Source organism: Epinephelus moara, chromosome 24 (assembly GCF_006386435.1).
Source record: "Epinephelus moara isolate mb chromosome 24, YSFRI_EMoa_1.0, whole genome shotgun sequence".
Taxonomy (NCBI): Eukaryota; Metazoa; Chordata; class Actinopteri; order Perciformes; family Serranidae; genus Epinephelus; species Epinephelus moara.
Window position 1 is genome coordinate 1402241 of NC_065529.1, and position 20202 is coordinate 1422442.

At 42.7% G+C, this 20202-nt stretch overlaps 1 protein-coding gene across 4 annotated transcripts in view; it reads right to left on the bottom strand.

The window, feature by feature from the left end:
- Nucleotides 1-5670: 5670 nt before the first annotated feature.
- Nucleotides 5671-20202, bottom strand: part of hdac11 (histone deacetylase 11) — a 160381-nt gene continuing 145849 nt past the window's right edge. For 2 of the 4 annotated variants that reach the window (XM_050038794.1, XM_050038795.1), the window contains exons 8-9: nt 10367-10545; nt 5671-7507 (exon numbers count right to left, since the gene is read on the bottom strand). In XM_050038794.1, the coding sequence (XP_049894751.1) occupies nt 7262-7507; nt 10367-10545 (425 nt within the window). In that variant the 3' untranslated portion in view covers nt 5671-7261. The remainder of the gene's footprint in view (nt 7508-10366; nt 10546-20202) is intronic. The other 2 variants (XM_050038793.1, XM_050038792.1) reach the window with 2 other exon arrangements.

Consider the following 20202-nt stretch of genomic DNA (forward strand, 5'->3'; position numbering starts at 1 on the left):
TTTTCTGATTAAGACTGACAATGACTCAGTGAATACCTTACTCAGTTTTATTTGATTAATGGTAAAACAAGTCTCTGTTCACATTCAAAGGTATTTGTGTGGGCAAACTGATGAAAATTAGTCTGTTGATGACCACAGTGGATTGTTCAGTCATTGTAGAGCCAAATTAATTCAAATTTACCCATTGAACGGGTCACCTCAGCCATCATCACAACAATTGCCCCCCCTGAGAAATTTGGCAGGAGCCGCCACTGAGTGAGAATTCTTTTTAGTTTGGCATTGCCATGTTCTTTTCTCTTGATTTGAATGGTAAGAGCTTAGATTAGAAAATTTGTCTTTTGTTTCGCATTTCTTTTTTGCTAGGTAAGGTTAGGGTCAATTGGTATATTTGTGTTAGCTGTTTTGGGCACTGTCCACCTCTGAGGACAAATAAGCTGCTTTCTTTGTTGTTTAAAATACTGTGTTACTGGCCTTTCTTGGGAGTGGGGAGAGTGAGGGAGTCGCATCATGTAATGTCTAGGACTAGACCGGGGACAGAACAGAATGCAGAGACTGTTTCACCTCAGACACTTGAGGAAATTACCCTTAAATACTGAGCAATTTCTGCTCCTACACCATCGAGGGCATCCCAAAAGGGAACATAACTGCCTGGTACGGTAACAGTGCCGAACAGGACTGCAGGGTCTTTCAAAGTGTGATTCATTCAGCTAAACACACTATAGGCACTAGTCTACCCTGCATAAAGGATGTTTACACCAGGCGCTGCAAAATGAATTACGAAGAAGGCGAGCACTGAGACGCTCAAAAAGAGCTTCTACCCTCAGGCTGCAATGCTCCTAAATGATGACACAGCCTAATCATACACATTTATTCTTTATAACATTGTTTTTAATGCACAAACTGAAAGAACCAATGGGATTACATTTCACTGGAATTGTGCCTTCTATGATTTAATGTGACAAAGAAATTGAGTTATTGATTGACTGACAAGACAATCCACAAATGTGTACCATGATCAACAAATATGTCACTCCCCCAAACATGTATTTTTGTCAGTTGTGCTGTGTAAAGTCATATCCACAAAATTACAGAGAGATTTGCAAATATGTATAAGGTTTTACAAATGCAACCAGTTTCACCACAACAAAGACATGTAAAGTCATATTTATGTGTTTGTGGTTCCATGTGCAAATGTCAAATATCTGTGGATCGCTTCCTGACAGTTTGTAGGTCAGCCAACATTTGTGACTCCCCTTCTATTTGTTTTGCAGATTTTTGTCCATTTCCTCCTGCAGCAGATCTGTATTTAAAAAGTTTACAGATCTGAGATGCAGTTAGTGCAGTTTCCATGGGAAAACATTTGTCAGGGCTGTCATCACACAGAAGTGGGCATGGTTTCATCTAAAGTACATTGGTACATTCAAGGAAAAACAATAAATGCATTCAGGTCTGCCCTCCTCTGTGTGTGTGTGTGTGTGTGTGTGTTTGTGCGCGCGTGCGTGCGTGTATCGCCACCTGCTGGCAAAGTTCCTAAGTGCACATCATACAACATACAACATACAACATACAACATACAGATCTGCTGCGGTACAAAATGGACACAACTTATAATCAAATAGGAGTGAAGTCACAAATGTCACATGGCACACCAGCTGACAGGAAGCGATTCACAAATGTGCAAAACCTCTTTCACATTTACAATTTAATCTACAACTGTGTAAATATGACTTCTTTTGTTGTGGTGAATCACATTTGTTATGTCATGTATTTTGCAAAATTATAGTATGCGTTCACAGAGTAGGTCATGCATCTTTGCAAACTGCTCTGTAGTTTTGTTAATATGACTTTACAGTACACAAATTTCATAATAATAATAATAATACATTGGCATTATATAGCACTTTTCTGGATACTCATAGGGGCTTTACAAAGAAAACAACAAAGAAAAAAAGACCCCACAAATAATAATAATAAGAACAGTAGTAGTAGTAGTAGTAGTAGTAGTAGTAATAATAGTAATAATAATAATAATACATAAAGGAAAAAAAAAATGCTTGTGGATAGTGAGATATTTGTGGATCATGGCACTCTGGATTGTCTTCTGTGGGTTTTCAACCACTAATGTCAGATAAAAATGTCCATACTCAGTATTACTTGTGTGAACAGATCAACAATCTGTGTGTTAATGTGTAATTTGTAAATATAAAACACCTTCCACAAATATAAAAAAATAAACTCGAAAAAAAAAACTACTTTAATATAAAACGGATCTGCAAATACACAGAGAAAGTCCAGACTAAAAGACATTTGTAAATATATTTAACTAAATGACAAATAAATGAAAAGCATGTTGCTGTTGAGCAGGTGAGAAATATTTTTAAAAGGTTAAATCAGAGGAAGGCCACGGGACCAGATAATCTTAGCGCATACATCCTGAAAACTTTTGCAGATGAGTTAGCACCTGTGTGGCAGCCTATTTACAAGCACTCACTGAACACTGGTAGTATTCCTCTCATGTGGAGGACATCACATATAATACCTGTTGCTAAGGTGAAATGTCCGCAGCAACCAAGCGATTATCGTCCCGTTGCCTTGACTCCTGTTGTAATGAAGGCTTTGGAAAAAATTGTAGTTCAGGAGCTCAGTGACAAGCTGGGTGACAAGCTTGATAGTCAACAATTTGCATACAAGCATAATCGCAGTACAGAGGATGCTGTGGTCACCACAGCATCCTCTGTGCGATGCACCTTATTCTGAAGCATCTTGACATGCCTAAAACTACAGCTAGAGCTCTCTTTTTAGATTTCACATCGGCCTTTAATACGATCCAGCCAAAGCTCTAATTGGTCAAGATGGTTGAGAAGGAAGTAAATGCCCATCTAATTCACTGATACCACGCATTCTTCAGAAATAGGGTACAGAGAGTCAAAGTTAATCAGACATACTCCGCTCCTACAGTTACCAACATTGGAGCGCCGCAGAGCTGCGTGAGCTCTCCATTTATTTTCGCACTGTACACTGACGATTGTAGAACTGATGGACAAAATACATTTATTTTGAAGTTTTCTGATGATACTGTACTATTGTCTTTGTTGGGGACTGAAGACGATCCCAGTATTCATCAGGCTCAAACAGATAGACTGGTGGAGTGGTGTGAGAATAACTCACTTATCATCAATGCAAATAAGACAAAATAAGTTATTTTTGGTTTTCCAGAGAACTCATATCCTCCACCTCTCATTATCAATAACACAAACATTGAACAAGTTTTTTCCTACAAATATTTAGGCATCTATGTGGACGCTACTCTATCATGGAGTGCACACATTGATTATATTTGTAGTAAAATACAACAACGTATTTATTTTCTTAGGAGACTAAGGTCTTTTGGTACAAGTAGACCTATTCTGTTACTGTTCTTTCAATCTATTGTACTAAGTGTTATGCAGTATGGAGTTAGAGCAGATATTTAGCAGTCTCCCCAGTCGAGCTTTAAGTTGTACTGAGAGAGAACTATACCATACACTAAGATTGTAGGTCAAACACTTGAGCCAATCTTTAAAGCCTCAGTGTGTAAAAATGGTGAATAACAGTGACATCAGCGGTCATATTCTAGATTGCAGCGCTCACTCGCACTCACTTACTCACCCCTCCCGTCGGGTAAGTGACGGTGGCCTCGTAGGACAAAAAGCCTTGCGCAGACAGCAGAGTTTTTCGAGTTTTTCAGGAGTATCCAGCGACGAGGTGAATATTTATTTAGGAATCTAAACCATGTTACGATATGTTATAGCTTAACAGTGAGATACAGGTTATCTGTGAGATATATGTTAGGAGTGTTTTATTTCTAATTGTTTTGGTAACACGAGCATTAGCACAGTTATGCTAAAATAACATGTTTTATGTGATAGTCACGGCACAGTGTGGCAAATATAGGTTGGTACGAATATAATATATGCATTTCCAGAGTGTTCTTCCACAGGACACAGGGAGATGAGGGAGAGGGAGAGGGAGAAGAGGAAGACCAGGGAGAGGAAGGGGGCGAGGGGGTAGAGGCGGTGCAGAACGGCCAGGCAAAGAGGTGTGTCTCGGCTACCCAGAGGGAAGAGGAGGAGGAGAGGGCGGCAGCCTTTGCAGCAGCGCGAGAGGAATCAACAGATTAGGCTGTAGGCTAGGCTAACCATTTAGCTGTAGCTCTGGGATAACGTTAGCCAAGGCTAGGATAACGTTAGCACGTAAACGTAGCCGTCACTCGAACTTAGACGAGAGGGAAAAGTAGTTGCAAACATGAAGCCAAAATGATTTTAAAATATCAGATTGAATTACCTGTCTAGCAGAAAGCAGGCAACCTCTGCATCTCTTGTGAAATCCTTTTCCTTCAGGAGTTCTTTCCACCTGGAATAAGCAACGCCTATATTCACTCGTGTTTTGTCCCATCCTCGCTTATCTGATTGTTCTTTCCTTTTATTTGGTGGCGTGGTTTCCCTCTTACGGGGCAAAACATATGATGTGGTCCTCCATTTAAAGTGTGACAGAATCATAAAAGTACAAAGCAGGTTCACGCAGAAGCGCCCCGGATTGATCTTCACCTTATTGTAGTTCTAGTTCTAGGTAAATGCGAAAGGCGAAGCGCGTATATCCCTTTCGGCCACTGTATTCAAATATGGCGACGCAAGACGGCAGCCTCCAGCAGACCGTGCCCTGCCTTTGTATGTATAGAAAAATCATTCTAAGCCTATAAGAAAGCTTCCATTTGTATGTGAATTGCATTACACTTTTGTAAATGTATATTTATGGAAGCAACAGTTGATATTTGCTAATAAACAACCACGTAAATTACACATTGTAACTTTAAAGCCGCATATACTAGAAGAATGTTGTCCTTGGCAGGCAAACCTTTGTCTGACCCAATGCATATTTTATTTGAAGAGTTGTTGCCATTCAACAGCAGATATAGAGTCCCCAAAGTTAGATTAAACAGACTGAGGAACTCTTTTATTCCTCAGTCTATTAAAATGTTGAATAATTGTTAGGAGGCACCACAGCCACTTTGATGTTGGATATAGCAAATGTCACATGTCTGATGGTATATTTTGTCTGATGGATGTTTAAGGTTATATTTTTGTAATTTATAATGAATTTTGTGATGAGAAACAAGTGTCTTGGATGCAAAACAAATTTCAGAATGAATTCTGATAATAAAGTAATCAATCAATCAATCAATCAATCAATCAATCAATCAATCTATGAATATTTTCCTAACATTTCAGCTTTTGAACAGATATTTGAGAATCCAGTTTTTTTTATTTGTGAATCTCAATTCTACACTTGCAGATTTGCATTTGACACACACTGACTCTTTTTTTTTAATTTAATGTGGAATTTGTGTATTTTCAGAACTGTTTGATTTGCAAAATATTTCTCTTAGTTCACAAATCTTTTTTTATATTTGTGGAGGTTGTTTGATATTTACAGATTACACATTTACACATCAATAATAGATCTTCTCACAAATAATTTTTGAAACAAATCTGTGTCCATATTGAAATATTTGCCGATCCATTTAATATTTGCAAAATGTTTTTCTAAATTAATAAATGTTTATATTTGTGGAAGAGATTTAATATTTACAGGTTACATATTTACACACTGATAGTAGATCTTCTCACACAATTCATTTTTGATACAAATCTCCACATTTGTGTATTTGTAGATCCATTTAATATTTGTACAATATTTTTCTAAATTTACAAATCCTTTCTTTATATTTGTGGAAGTAGTTAAATATTGACAGATTTCACATTTACACACAGATAGTAGATCTTCTCACACAAATAATTTTTGATACAAATCTGTTTCCATATTTGAATATTTGCAGATCTGTTTAATATTTGCTAAATATTTTCTGAGTTTACAAATCTTTTTTGTATTTGTGGAAGGTGTTACAAATTACACAGATTACACATTAACACAGGTGGTCGATCAGTTCACACAAATAATAATAAGACAAATCTCTCTCCATACTGGGATCCACTTTTTTCTCCACCTAATTTAAGTGATCGTCAAGTCTTTTCTGTAGTGGGATTTACATCATATTATGCATGCATTCACTTATCGTGATGGCCCACCAGCAGATGGAGACATGAAATACAATAGTTTTCAATGCATGTAATATTCATTCATTGTGTAAATTAAGACAAAGCATGTTGGCCAATTCTAATAATTCATTTTAAACTCAGTATTGGCCAATACTGATGACGTGCCAATATTTCTGTGCATCCCTAATTTTTAATGATCTATTTTGTCTCCTTTTACACAACTCCTCCATGTGTAATCATCATTAGGAGAGTTCTGTCTGTGTCGGTACAGCAAGTCAAACTCATGAAACTCACAGGCCGGTGCAGTCAATAAACGCAGCTATTTTCAATTTTTGAACTTTGATGTGGAGATGTCAGGAAGACATTGCAACAACAACACAGACACAGAAGAGTTAAGTGGCTTCAGTAAAATCATATTGAGCTCGCTGTAAACGTTATCTGCACAGACTGAGTGGATTTAAAACCTTAAGTACAAAAACCCATCAAAGGGCAAACTTGATTAATGAAACACTGTTAACTCTGTAATAATTACTTTATTATTTGTTGAACACTAATTTATACTGGAAGTGATAAAGGAAAATGCTAATGAGGAATGAAGAAGACATTATCATCCGTAAGAAGGTTAAACATCCCTAGTAGATTATGTTTGATAGGTACGGCTCTCGTGCAATTATCTTGTGTTTCACCTCTGAAGGACAGGTCACTTGCCATGTATCTGTAACAACATCAAAGTCTTTACAATTTCATTAACTAGTAATATATCATCTTTCACAAAAGACATTATTATATTTCCTGAGATTAAAGAATACATCATACATAAAAACCATCATTCTCCAACTGATGAAAATTGAAACTACTTTTTTTGTGGCACATGAGAACTCAGGAAAGTGTGATTATTATGGTTTTTGTCTTTTAAGAATTATTCCCTTTGTATAATTGCCAACTTAAAGATGTAAAACATGACCAAGGCTATTTTCTGGTTGTTGTATGTGTGCAAACAAGCACTGGGTAACCCCTGTCATCAGTTTCAAATTAAGATGTTTCTGTGTGACAGCAGAAAGCTTACAGTATTATCATTGCTGTCACACAGTACCTGCACAATTTAAAGTGACTTCAGGGCCTTTAAATGTCACAGCTCTGAGTGTTAATGTCAGGATGAATGCATCTCATACTGCAGTGAATGTTGATCCAACACATCCAGAGCTGCTGCACATCAGGCTTGTCATAAGTGACGATGATCCCTCCCCCTCCTCAACCTCTGCTCCAATTAGGCCCTGTTGGTGCAAGTTGAGGATGGAGTCAGCGATGATGCGGGCTGTTTTCTTCTGGTATCCTCCAGATGTCACCATAAGTATGGGGATGCCCCGTCGCCTTGCAGCACTGAACACAATCTCATCTCTCTTTACAATGCCCTGGAGAGGAAGACAAGAGAAGAGCTGGTCTGTCAGTCTGCCCATGGCCTCGGATAGGACTTGTAACTTCTCGGAATTTTGGCAGGCTGCTGGCTAATGCTTCTACAGTACCTACACTCCATTCTTCACCCGAGGAGGGAGGGAAGGCTGGAAGCAGTCTGATAGTTCTAATTTCTCATTACTTCACTGTGGAGCACCAGACCTCTCAGGGCATTACATACCCCAGAGACTGAGAGTGGCAACAGCTTGTATCCAAACTCTCATTTACTATTGAACAATTTGCAGCACAATGACTGAGTTTGAACATTATTAGGCATAACAGAAACACGTGTTTTACCGCAACCTTAAATAACAATTATTAAAGCTGCACTAACCAAGAGTTTCTTTTTTTAATTTTAGGCTATTTACCAGCCCAAATCACTGATTAGCTCTGCACCACACATCCCTGTACCATCCCACTAACACATTCTGCACATTTACTTGATTTGTTCCAATTATTCTGTGGAATTTACAGCATCACCTATAGGATATCTGTGCGCACAGGAAGTCATAGATCCAAATGTGGCTCATGCAAGATCAGCTCTTAGTATGCTTTCACATTTCCTAACAAATTACCTACGTAAAGTACTAAAGTTTCCTGACACAGCAGAGCCTGTCACTTCTCCATCCAGGTATTTCTCCTGCCATTACAACACTGCGTATGAGGTATCTCAACAAAAAAAATGGTCAACACATATCCTTTACTTTATCTTTCCTGTAAAAATTTTCTTTAGATATCAGTAAGGGAGAATTAGACATGCGTATAACCCTCCCCTGCCCAGGATCAATCTCAGGGCCATGCCGTGGTCCATGGCAAGTAGTAATACTATGATGAACATTTACCATGACTAAGATTTTTTCATTTTCTTTCATTCATTATTGCCTTAAATTGTAATAAAACATATTTCCCACTTTAACTGCTTATATTTGTTATGTTGCAAACATGGAAATTGTTGGGATAACGGCTATATTGGCTATATGCAAATTATACGTCATAAATAGAATATAATATATAATATATATATATTTTAGAATAATTATAAATCTGAGAATTCCGATGTGTTTCTAATACTAAACATATAAAACAGACACCAGGTTTTCCAAAAGAGTTAAAAAAAAACCCCCAAAACATTTCAGGTAGCAACCATCTTGAAAAAAGCAAATTAGAGGTCATGCTGTACTGTACTGGATTACATTAAATTGACATGTGTTTCAAATTATTTGTCCTTTCTATTTACATAAATGGATGAGGGGGTAGTTAAATTATGCTGGAACATAATTATATAATTTAATAAACAACATTATGACTGTATTAGACACCCTAAATACACTATTTGACAGCTGTTTCTGATTGCATTACATTGTGCAGATGTACCTAACATGGCCACTGAGTGTGGGGAGCAGCTCTACAGCACACTGTCCCTCCAGCTCACCGCTGATGTTTTGGAATCCAGTATGAACTGTAAAAAGTAGTTCAGGCTTAAAGTAGGCTTATCAGTACTCACATCTCATATGTATCTACATTAGCCTCTTTTACACTGCCTGTTCAAGATGGGAATATCACACGGTTATGCCGCCTCTCTGTGCTGTATATATGGTATGATCCAAGAATTGGGGGACAGAGTTGTCTCGCCTTTAAGCCCAGCTCGGACCTAAGATTCGCAACGGATTGAAGTTGAAACAGGCAACTGCGCCATTCTTCAACATTCTAAAACAACTTCACATCAATGTAGCTAAATGAGACGGTGTATCATCTCTATGCGACAACTCTCTGTACCTCTGTTCTGATTTCCAGCTTTTCAGGCTTATTTTGTGGCTGAATATAATTTGTAGCTTCTTAAAATATGAATAAGGGTAGTGATAGTGAGTTACTGGCTACAGTTGCATTTGTAGTAGTGATGAAACTGAACACAGTAATATAAATAACCAATCAATGAGAATGTGTGTGTGTGTGTGTGTGGGCAGGGCATAAGCACATAAAGCTGGCAGCAGTGACCCAGCGCCTGACACCGGTTCACAGTGAGGACAGAAACAGAGGGCTCGGTGGGGAGCACCTGCTGCAGCAAGCGAACACGCCAACTGTGGTCACTTTGACTTGACCAGCTGACTTCACCACAAGCCGATTAGCTGTTGAAACAGGTAATGTGCTTTACATTCTAAAACCAGCTGTCAGTGATTTGACCAGCTGAGTTGCAGGTGACATCATCAGCTGGCTTGAGTTGACCGTCCAGTTCACACCACTGCAACTTTTCTCTGCAATGTTCTAAAACGATTCTATCTTGTTGCAAGTCTTTGGTCTGAACTTGCCTTTAAGCCACCACAGGGGGTGGTAACAGCACCGAAATGATGTCTGTATAAACAGGGAAACTGACAGGACAGTATCATGTGATGTTCTGACAACATGTGTGCGACCCCTCACAGGAGATTTAAAAGTAGCTGTTAGCGGCCAACTCAAAGAGGAAGAGCAGCGAGCAAAAATGTCTGCAAATTGTGAAAACAATGAGGACCAGCAGCTCCTTACCATCCAAGCAGAGGACATCAGCTACCATATAACAGAGATGGTAAATGGATGTTATTGCCATGTTATGCCATTGATTATAAAGCGCTGCTGATGTGTATGCTTTATCTCAAACTAGAGGTTGAAACTGTTGTGTTACATGTCACGCCTGTCGCACTTCATTTGCTTCCAGAATGCACCGTCATTGTTTGGTTCTGTGTAAAAATGCAAAGGAGGCATAAAGAAGGGACTTAGTAGGGGCTCAATAGTGCCATATCTATCTGAAAGTGGCTATTGAGTGTCTGATAGAGCATGTACAATACCTGTGGTGATATGGAGAGTCCTCCGAGGGGGTCCCCATCCAAGATATCTGTCCCTGCATTATAGATGAGGATGTCAGGTCGGACCTCGTTCAGCGCTCCATCAGAGTGAAGCTCCACTTTCTGGAGGTACTCTAAGTCTTCAGTGCCCCAGTCCAGCTCCACCTTCCTCTTTATGGCTCCTGGAAATACAGAGAAATTGAGATACTCTGTATATTTTCCACTCACCATCATCAGGAAGTCACAGAATATAGCTGCCACCAGAACCAGCCTTTTTGTTAAAAAGTTGTACTGTGGATTGTAGAATAGGAAAAATAGGAAAAGGAATAGGAAAAAATCTGTCATTGTTCCGGTAACCTAGGTCTCATGTCCAGCTGTGAATAATGACTACAGACCTGTCTCATTAACATTGGTTGTGATGAAATGTTTTGAAAGGATCATTGTCAATATGCTTAAATCTGAGGTTGTTGGTTATCTAGATCCTCTACAGTTTGCCTATAGACAGGGTCGTAGCACTGAGGATGCAGTTATTTCTGACACTCATTTAATTAAGAAGTATCTAGAGGACCCCAAAGCATATGCTAGAGTTTTATTTGCAGATTTTAGTTCGGACTTTAACACAGTCCAACCCTACCTGATCATACAGAAGTAAATCAACATGAAGGTGAACTCTTTTATCATTAAATGGTTTTATTCTTTCCTAACGAATAGGACCCAACAAGTCAGAGTGAACAGCTCACTCTCAGCAGTGAAACAGTGTAGCACAGGTGTGCCTCAGGGCTGTGTCAGTTCTCCTGTACTCCTTAGACTAGACTTACTTTATTCGTCCCAGAGGGGAATTTGTTTCCACTAACTGTAAATTTACAGAGATCGATCACGGATATCACAGGCACAGACATATCACAGACATCACAAAACATCACAAAACATTACATGTTCATTTACAGAGGTGGACACTTTGAGTCAACGGGATCTCTTGTTCAGTGCAGCTATGGCTGCTGGGATCAGGCTCTTCCCAAGTCGAGCTTTCCTAAATTTGAGTGTTGGGTACCTGTGCCCTGAGGGTAATGGGATGAGGTATTGGTTGAGTGGGTGTGTGGTGTCCCATTCTATTGATTTTGCAAAGTGTGTAATGGACCTGTTATTTAACTCTGTGAGGTTGGGGGTGGGGCGGCACGGTGGTGTGGTGGTTAGCACTGTCGCCTCACAGCAAGAGGGTTGCCGGTTCGATCCCGGGTGTGGGAGCCCTTCTGTGCGGAGTTTGCATGTTCTCCCCGTGTCAGCGTGGGTTCTCTCCGGGCACTCCGGCTTCCTCCCACAGTCCAAAGACATGCAGATTGGGGACTAGGTTAATTGATAACTCTAAATTGTCCGTAGGTGTGAATGTGAGCGTGAATGGTTGTTTGTCTCTATGTGTCAGCCCTGCGATAGTCTGGCGACCTGTCCAGGGTGTACCCTGCCTCTCGCCCGATGTCAGCTGGGATAGGCTCCAGCCCCCCCGCGACCCTCAAGAGGATGAAGCGGTTAGAAGATGAATGAATGAAGGTTGGGTGTGGGAAGACCAATGATTTTGGAAGCGGTGTGTGTGATGCGTGTCAGTTTGGCCCAATAGGTGACAGAAAGCATGGTGAAGAAACATATGGAACAGAACAGAAGGATTGGTTGAATGATGCTTTGGTACAGAAGTAGCAGTAGATGGGGGGCGACATAGAGTCCTTTGAATTTTTTAGATAGCTGACAGTCTTTGTTGGCTCCTTTTTTGTATGTCTCTGGTGTGCTGATCGAAATTGAGTTTATTGTCCAGAGTTACGCCCAGGTATTTAAAACTGTCCACTATTTCAACTGTTTGATTGTCAGTGATGATGGGGTGCTGAGGTGAGGGGGGGGGTGATCATTATTTCTTTGGTTTTACTGACGTTGATGTGAAGATGGTTGTCCATACACCACTGAGTGAAGTGTGTGACTGTGTTGTGATAATCCAGAGCAGAGAGACTGTCAGAGAGAAGTGCAATAATGGCCGTGTCGTCTCAATATTTCAGATAGGTTGTGGTAAGTGATGGGCTTATGCAGTCATTGATGTAGAGAGTATACAGGAAAGAGCTCAGCACACATACCTGTGGAGCTCCAGTGTTGATTGTGAGTACAGGGGATGTGGCCCACCCTCACTTCTTGCAGTCTGTCAGTGAGGAAGTTGTGGATGAGATGGATCAGACAGGGGGGAATGTTGAGATGGTGCAGTTTCTGGATCAACAGGTGTTTCTGGATCGTACTGAAGGTGGAACTGAAGTCCACAAAGAGAATTCTCACAAAGTTACCTGGTGAGTCCAGGTGCTGAAGGAGGAAGTGCAGCAGGCAGGCTACAGCATCGTCTGTGCCCCTTTTGGCCTTATAGGCAAACTGAAAGGGGTCCAGACGTGGAGTGACAATCGGTAGGATGATGTTCAGCAGGAGTTTCTCTAGGCACTTCATTATTATGGATGTCAAGGAAACGGGGCGGTAGTGGTTGAATTCTGTAGGTTGGGGTGTTTTGGGTATTGGGATTATGGTGGAAGTTTTCCACAAGGTGGGTATTGTTGCAGTCCAGAAGAATTCACAGAAAAGGGAGTGCAGTATTGGTGAGAGCTCCAGAGCGCAGGTCTTCAACACTGGCTGGGTGCCATCAGGTCCCAGAGCCTTGCCTAACTTGCAGTGGCTCAGCTGGTGCCGTACCTCCTCCTCTGTGAAGGGGGCCAGTTCCTCAGGGTCCAGTGGGGAGAGGGCTCTCAACCAGGTCTGACACTCTGATGAAAAATCCTGGTTGTCAAAACGGGTGTAGAAAGTGTTCAGTTGTTTGGTGAAGGTTTCTGGGTCATCTGATGTACATGTGGATTTGGGTTCAGATCCTGTCAGGGTCCTCACCCTCTGGAAGGCTTGTTTGGTGTTCATGTTGCTGAATTCTGCTTCCAGTTTATTTTTGTATTCCAGTTTGGCTTTGAGTATTTCATTTTTAATGTTCCTGTTTGCTGTTTTGAGGCTGGCCCAGTCCTTGAGCCTGAAGGTTTTGTGCTTTTCCTTCAGGCTGTTTTATTTGTGGACTGATCCAGAGCTTGGAATTGGGATAGATCCTTATTTTTCTGGTTGGAATGGTGGAGTCCATACAGAATCTGATGGTCTGTGATGACAGAAACCCTGTCATTCAGATCTCCATCGAAGATACTCCAGTCAGTGCAAGCCAGGGAGTCTTGGAGTTGGTTAGTGGCGTTCTCCGACCAGTGTGGGATGCTGTAGCAGTTTGGTATGTGACGTCTCAGTTCCTGTCAGTAGAGCAGAAGTAAAAAGATGATGTTGTGGTCGGCAAGTCCAAGCAGTGGATATGAACGGGCTCGGAATGTGTCGGTAATATTCCCATAGCAGGGATCCAAGATGTTTCCCTTCCTGGTTGGAATATCCACATACTGTTGAAATGATGGTAACACACAGTCCAGCCTACAGTTATTGAAGTCCCCCAGAATGAAAAGCGGAGTGCCGGGATATCTGGCTAGCATTGTGTTAGCATTCTCAGCTATTAGCTCTGCTGCTATATTGATGTTAGCACTGGGGGCTATGTAGACACAGCTGATCACAACAGTGGGGAATTCCCGGGGGAGGTAGAAGGGGCAAAGGGACAGGGTCAGCATCTCCAGGTTGGGTGTGAACACCTTATGATGTACTTTGATGTTGTTACACCACCCATCGTTGACATAAACACAGACCCCACCACCTCACGTCTTCCCCGACAGCCTTGTTCTGTCAGACCTGATGATGGTGAAGTTGTCCAGGCTGACCTCAGCGTCTGAAACGGACTCCTTCAGCCACGTCTTGGACAGAGCAATGATACAGATGTCCCGGAAAGCCCTTTCAAAGTGGCACCTCGCATGTAGCAGGTCCATTTTATTACGGAGTGATCGGACATTGGACATGAGAATGGTGGGGAGAGGTGGTTTGAATGGACGCTTCCTTACTCGGCAGTGGATGCCTCCACGTTTCCCTCTTTTCCTCAGCCGAAGCTCCGACGGTAGGACAACAGTAGGCTTGGTGTTACTCAGCAGCGAGGCCCGGTGTACCAGGAGTTCATCTCGGCTGTAGGTGAGTAGCCGGTTGCCGTTGTCGGGTTGGAGTGCGAAGCTGTTGCAGATCAGCCATAGAATCACGAGTAAAATGGCAGACTGATAGAATGATGTCATGGTTTATCAGCCCAGATTTAGCCAACATAAACATCCACATTTAACACAAAACAACGCAAACACAGAACGATTCTCTCAGTGCACTTAGTGCTGTCGCAGCAGAGCGTGTGCCATATTGGATTTGAGGCCCCAGTTACACTGTACACCAATGAATGTAGGAGTTCACATCCTAGCAATCATGTCATCAGATTTTCAGATGACACCATCATCTTAAGCCTGTTAGATGTGAAAGTTTCCCCCTCTGTGTATTTAAGTGAGATAGCCACTTTTAAGACCTGGTGTGATAACAACTATCTTGTATTAAACGGGAAAAAACTAAAGAGATGATCTTCGACCCTATGGGAATTGTATCTCATGACCTTGTGATTATTGATAACAACGAAATTGAACAGGTGTCCTCATACAAATATCTAGGACTAAGGTTGGCTAACAATCTGAGCTGGAGCGTTCATTTCGACCACTTGTGTAACAGATTAGCACAGAGGCTCCACTTTCTTCGGAGGCTGCGGCTGTTTGGGGTCCGAGCCGAGATCATGTTAACATTTTACAATGCCGTACTAGCAAGCATTATAATATATGGTATGGCAGTGTGGTTCGGCTCTCTTACAGTCCAGTGGAAGGCTAGACTTGGTGAAAACAGCCATTAAGTTAATGGGGAAACTTGTCCAACTCCAGTCTCTCCAGTCAGTATATGAGGGTGCAATAGTCACACAAGCCAAAAATGAACTGTTACCATCAGGGAGGCACTACAGAGCCAGCAGATGCAAGAGTTACCGTTTTAAACTGTCCTTTATCCCCACCTCCATCTCACTACTTAATAAACAAATACATACATCTGATAGCCCCTTCCACCCCTCCCCTGGGGAGGCCTACTGCTGTGGATCCACTACCCTAGTCCCCCCTCCACCCACAACCCTAGTCAGGGCGGTGGGGGGCCTACTGTGGATCCTGCTGTGGATCCATTACCACCGTTGTCCTTCCTCGTGACGCATACAATAGGCTAGGCAGGGGGGAGGCTTATGGCTGCGGATCCCCTGCCTGACACCTCCCTTGTAAAAAAAAAAAAAAAAGTAAAAAAATCTTGTAATGTTCTTTTGGTTATGCCATTCTCTTCATCTGCCTGAGGTGTCTCCCTGGCAGAGCAGGGCTGCTATTGTGACTATTGACCTGTTGCAGACCTGATACGTTCTTACTCGCACTTCAGTTTTTATTTGCGACAGTTTAATTTGCACTACTGTATTTTATTTGCACTATCTATACTACAGTTTTTATTGCACTTTTTATGATTATCTCCTGGGCTAGTGCAACCTTAAGGAGCTTTTGTTCTTTTAGCCCTACCTGTTATGGTAAAATTGATGCATTTCTTTCATCCAGTAGTCCTGATTGCACAATTATGTTATTCAAATCTGCATTCTTGCTGTACTACATGGTTGTCTACTGTGTGTCTCGTTTGTATATGGTAGCTGTATCTGCTATGCAGCTATGTCGCACTATATGCCCAAAACAAATTTCCCATTTGGGACATTAAAGTTCATCTTATCTTATCTTAAAATAACCACAATAAAACAAAGACACTTATCCACGGGCCTCATATACATGTAGGCTAATAATGTCATGATCAGCCCTGCCTCTGCTGAGGTGGGGAGCTGCTGACGTCAACTGGGGACATTGTCGGGCGGTGGAAGGAATACTTTGAGGAGCTCCTCAATCCCACCAACACGCATTCCAGTGAGGAAACAGAGCCGGGGGTCTCGGGGGCGGGTCATCCAATTTCTGGGGCAAAAGTCGCTGAGGTAGTGAAGCAACTCCGAGGCGGCGGAGCCCCGGGGGTGGATGAGATTCGCCCTGGATATCTCAAGGCTCTGGATGTTGTAGGGCTGTCCTAGCTGACACGCCTCTGCAACATTGCGTGGACATCGGGGGCAGTGCCTCTGGAGTGGCAGTCCGGGGTGGTGGTCCCCATTTTCAAGAAAGGGGACCAGAGGGTGTGTTCCAACTACAGGGGGATCACGCTCCTCAGCCTACCCGATAAGGTCTACTCCAGGGTGCTGGAGAAGAGGGTCCGGTCGATAGCTCCACAGGTGGAGGAGTTTAAGTATCTCGGGATCTTGTTCACGAGTGAGGGTAGGATGGAGTGGGAGATTGACAGGCGGATTGGGGCGGCGTCAGCAGTGATGCGGGCGCTTAACCGGTCCGATGTGGTGAAAAGGGAGCTTAGCCAGGAAGCGAAGCTCTTGATTTACCGGTCGATCTACATTCTGACCCTCACCTATGGTCACGAGCTCTGTGTAGTGACCGAAAGAACGAGATCGCGAGTACAAGCGGCCGAAATGAGTTTCCTCTGCAGGGTGGCTGGGCCCAGTCTTAGGGATAGGGTGAGGAGCTCGGACATCCGGGAGGAACTCAGAGTGGAGCCGCTGCTCCTCCACATCGAGAGGAGCCAGTTGAGGTGGTTCGGGCATCTGGTAAGGAAGCCTTCTGGATGCCCCAGGACACGCTGGAGGGATTACATCACCCGGCTGGCCTGGGAACACCTCGGGGTTCCTGCGGAAGAGCTGATGGAAGTGGCTGGGGAGAGGACTGTCTGGGCTTCTTTGCTGAGGCTGCTGCCCTCGCGACCCGGACCCGGATAAGCGGAGGACGACGAGTACGAGTACGAGTTTCCTGTCTAATCTTGTTACTGACCTGCTCTTGTGTGCCTTCCCTGATAGGTTTCACCTGTCTCTTCCTCGTCCTGTAGTCATCTCACCTCCTACTCACCTACAGTAGTTTCACTCCCTAAAAATACCAGCAAAGTTCTTTTGTTCTTTGTCACCTTGTTGTCTGCGTCTCTCCCAGTGATTTCTTCCAGCAGTTCAAATAAACACAAGAAGTTTGTGCTCTAGAGAAAGGATCAGCACTCAGTGAATAACCTCCTAAGCCCTATGATAAGCTATTATGGCAAGGCTTAACTATACAGACCAGTGAGCAGTGTTAACTAACATGTCTTTGGGGTCATCGGGTGGGAACCTCCTTTCATCAGTGTTTCGTCTAGTTGGTCCCACGACACCTCCAGGAGGCTAGACAGTGATCTCTGGTGTCCCAGAGACACTCCCCTAATGCCAGGTCTCACTGCTCCCCGCACCAACCCAACAACCTCCTATACCTTCCTTACACATAGCTTTCTCAGCCCAAAAAGCACTGCCACCTTCAACAAACCCAGGCTCCATACATGCGAGCTCCAGTTAGAGACAGTGCTGATACTACCTTTCCTAGCACATTCACCATACTCTATTTCACACGCTACATAGCATAACTCCAATATAAGCTAAAGTTGAAGGAGATAGATAAACTCACAGGATCAGCAAACACACTCACCTTGCAGCATGGTCTTAAACAAAAGGGATTCAAATAGGCCACTCCCACACTTAAATAACCTTCCTCTTGCTGGTTTTTTTCCTGAGAGGACTGATTGGTGGATCTCTCCACCTGATCTCAAGGAGTTATGTACCCTGCTTAGTAGTTCCCCCTGCTGGCCCCCAACTGACATTATTTTTTCTCTTCCAGATCCACTGACTTGCTCTGGCTGCTTCATCTGACATTTCCTTCACTGTCTTCATCAAACTCTGTCTCCGCACTCCGAGTTCCCCCAGGAGCGAGACAGTTGATCTTGCTATGAATCCCCTACACCCCACTTCCACTGGACAAATCCTAGTTTTCCATCCACGCTGCTCAGCTTCTGCTCCTAAGTCTGCATATCTAAGCTTTTTTCTTTCACAGGCTTCTTCCACTGAGTCTTCCCAAGGAACTGTCAGCTCAATGAAATAAACTATCCGTTGACTCACTGACCACAACACTAAGTCAGGCCTCTGCCTGGTACAAACTATTTCCTGGGGAACAACAAGCTTTCCCCCTAAATCTACTTGCATTTCCCAATCACAAGCACCTTCTAGGCGGCCACACCCTTGCCTCCTTACTAACTTATCCCTTCTGTATTTCTCCCCCTCATGGACAAACTGAATTGCTAAACTCCTATTCCTAACACCTTCTGAATTTACTTGTCTTCATTTCCCTTCGATGCCTGCAGCTAAAAATTTCAACACCTGGTTATGTCACCATGTATATCGGCCTTGTGACAAGCTAACTTTACAGCCTGACAAAATATGCTTTAAGCTTGCGGTACCTGAACACAATGGGCATGATGGGTCCCCATTTACCCACAGTTTTAGGTTCTGGGGGGTTGGTAACACATCGTATGTAGCCCCTACCAGGAATCTAATATGATTCTTCTCCATACTCCACAGGTCCCTCCAACTAAGCTTCCTCTTCTCTACACTTTTCTAATTCAACCACTGTCCCTGTTTAGCCTGGGCCACTACCTTTGCACCCCTTAATATCTCCTCCTGTCTACATATCTGTTCCATGACCAGCTTTCTTTTATCTTTGAGACGTGCTTTATTCCATACCGGTTTGCCTGAGCCAAGCCCCAGGCCTCCCCGGCCAAACTAAACATTACCTACAATTTGTGCATGCCTAAGAGCTATCTCTGCCTCCTGAACTGCTGATCTTGGGTTCCACTTCCTCCCCTTGGTTGGATTTGGAACCACACTCCTAACTACCACATCCTTACTCCTAGATAACAAGAGCTCTGTCCTGACCTTGGTACATTTAAATTCCTCTGTTAAACTAGATACTGGCAGCTGAAGTATCCCTTTTCCATACAATGCAACACTACTTTGGCACCTAGGAGCGCCCAACCACTTCCTAATATAGGAGCTAACTGACCTTTCAATTCTCTCCACAACGGATATTGGAATTTCATAAACTGACAATGGCCACATTAACCTAGGATATAGCCCAGATTGCAAACACCACAACTTCAACTTTCCTGGAAGTTCTGATTTATCTATTCTATTCAATCCTTCCGCCACATCTTTTCTAAATTTCACCACCTGTTCCTCATCATTCAACCTCACATTGTACCACCTACCTAAGCTCTTTACTGACTTTTCCCAAATTGTTGGGATTTCCTCATCATCTATGACAAACTTCCTATCACTTAACTTCCCTCTATGTATCAAGATGCTTCTAGACTTACTAGGCTTGATCTTCATGCTGGCCCACTTGAGGTTCTTATTCACTTTCTCTAGTAGCCTCTTTGTACATGGCATTGTTGTGGTCACCAGTGTCATGTCATCCATGCAAGCCCGAACTGGTGGAAGATGCAACCCCTTCTGCCGTCTCTCCCCACCTACCACCCACTTAGAAGCCCTGATAATTACTTCCATCGCCATAGTAAATGCTAATGGAGAAATTGTACACCCTGCCATGATGCCTATTTCTCGCCTCTGCCAAACTGTTGTGAAACCTGCCGTACTTAGACACAACCTAACATCCTGAAAGTATGCTTTCACTAAGTTAACAACTACCTGTGGCACTTTGAAGTAGTCAAATGCACTCCAAATGAGGCTATGTGGTACTGAACCAAACACATTTGCAAGATCCAAAAATATAACGTGCAGGTCCCTTTTTTTTAATCTTCACTGCCTGAATCTGGTGCCAGATCATGCTAGTATGCTCTAAACACCCTGCAAAACCTGGTATTCCTGTCTTCTGCACCATAGTATCTATTAAGCTATTCCTTTCTAAGTAGCTAGC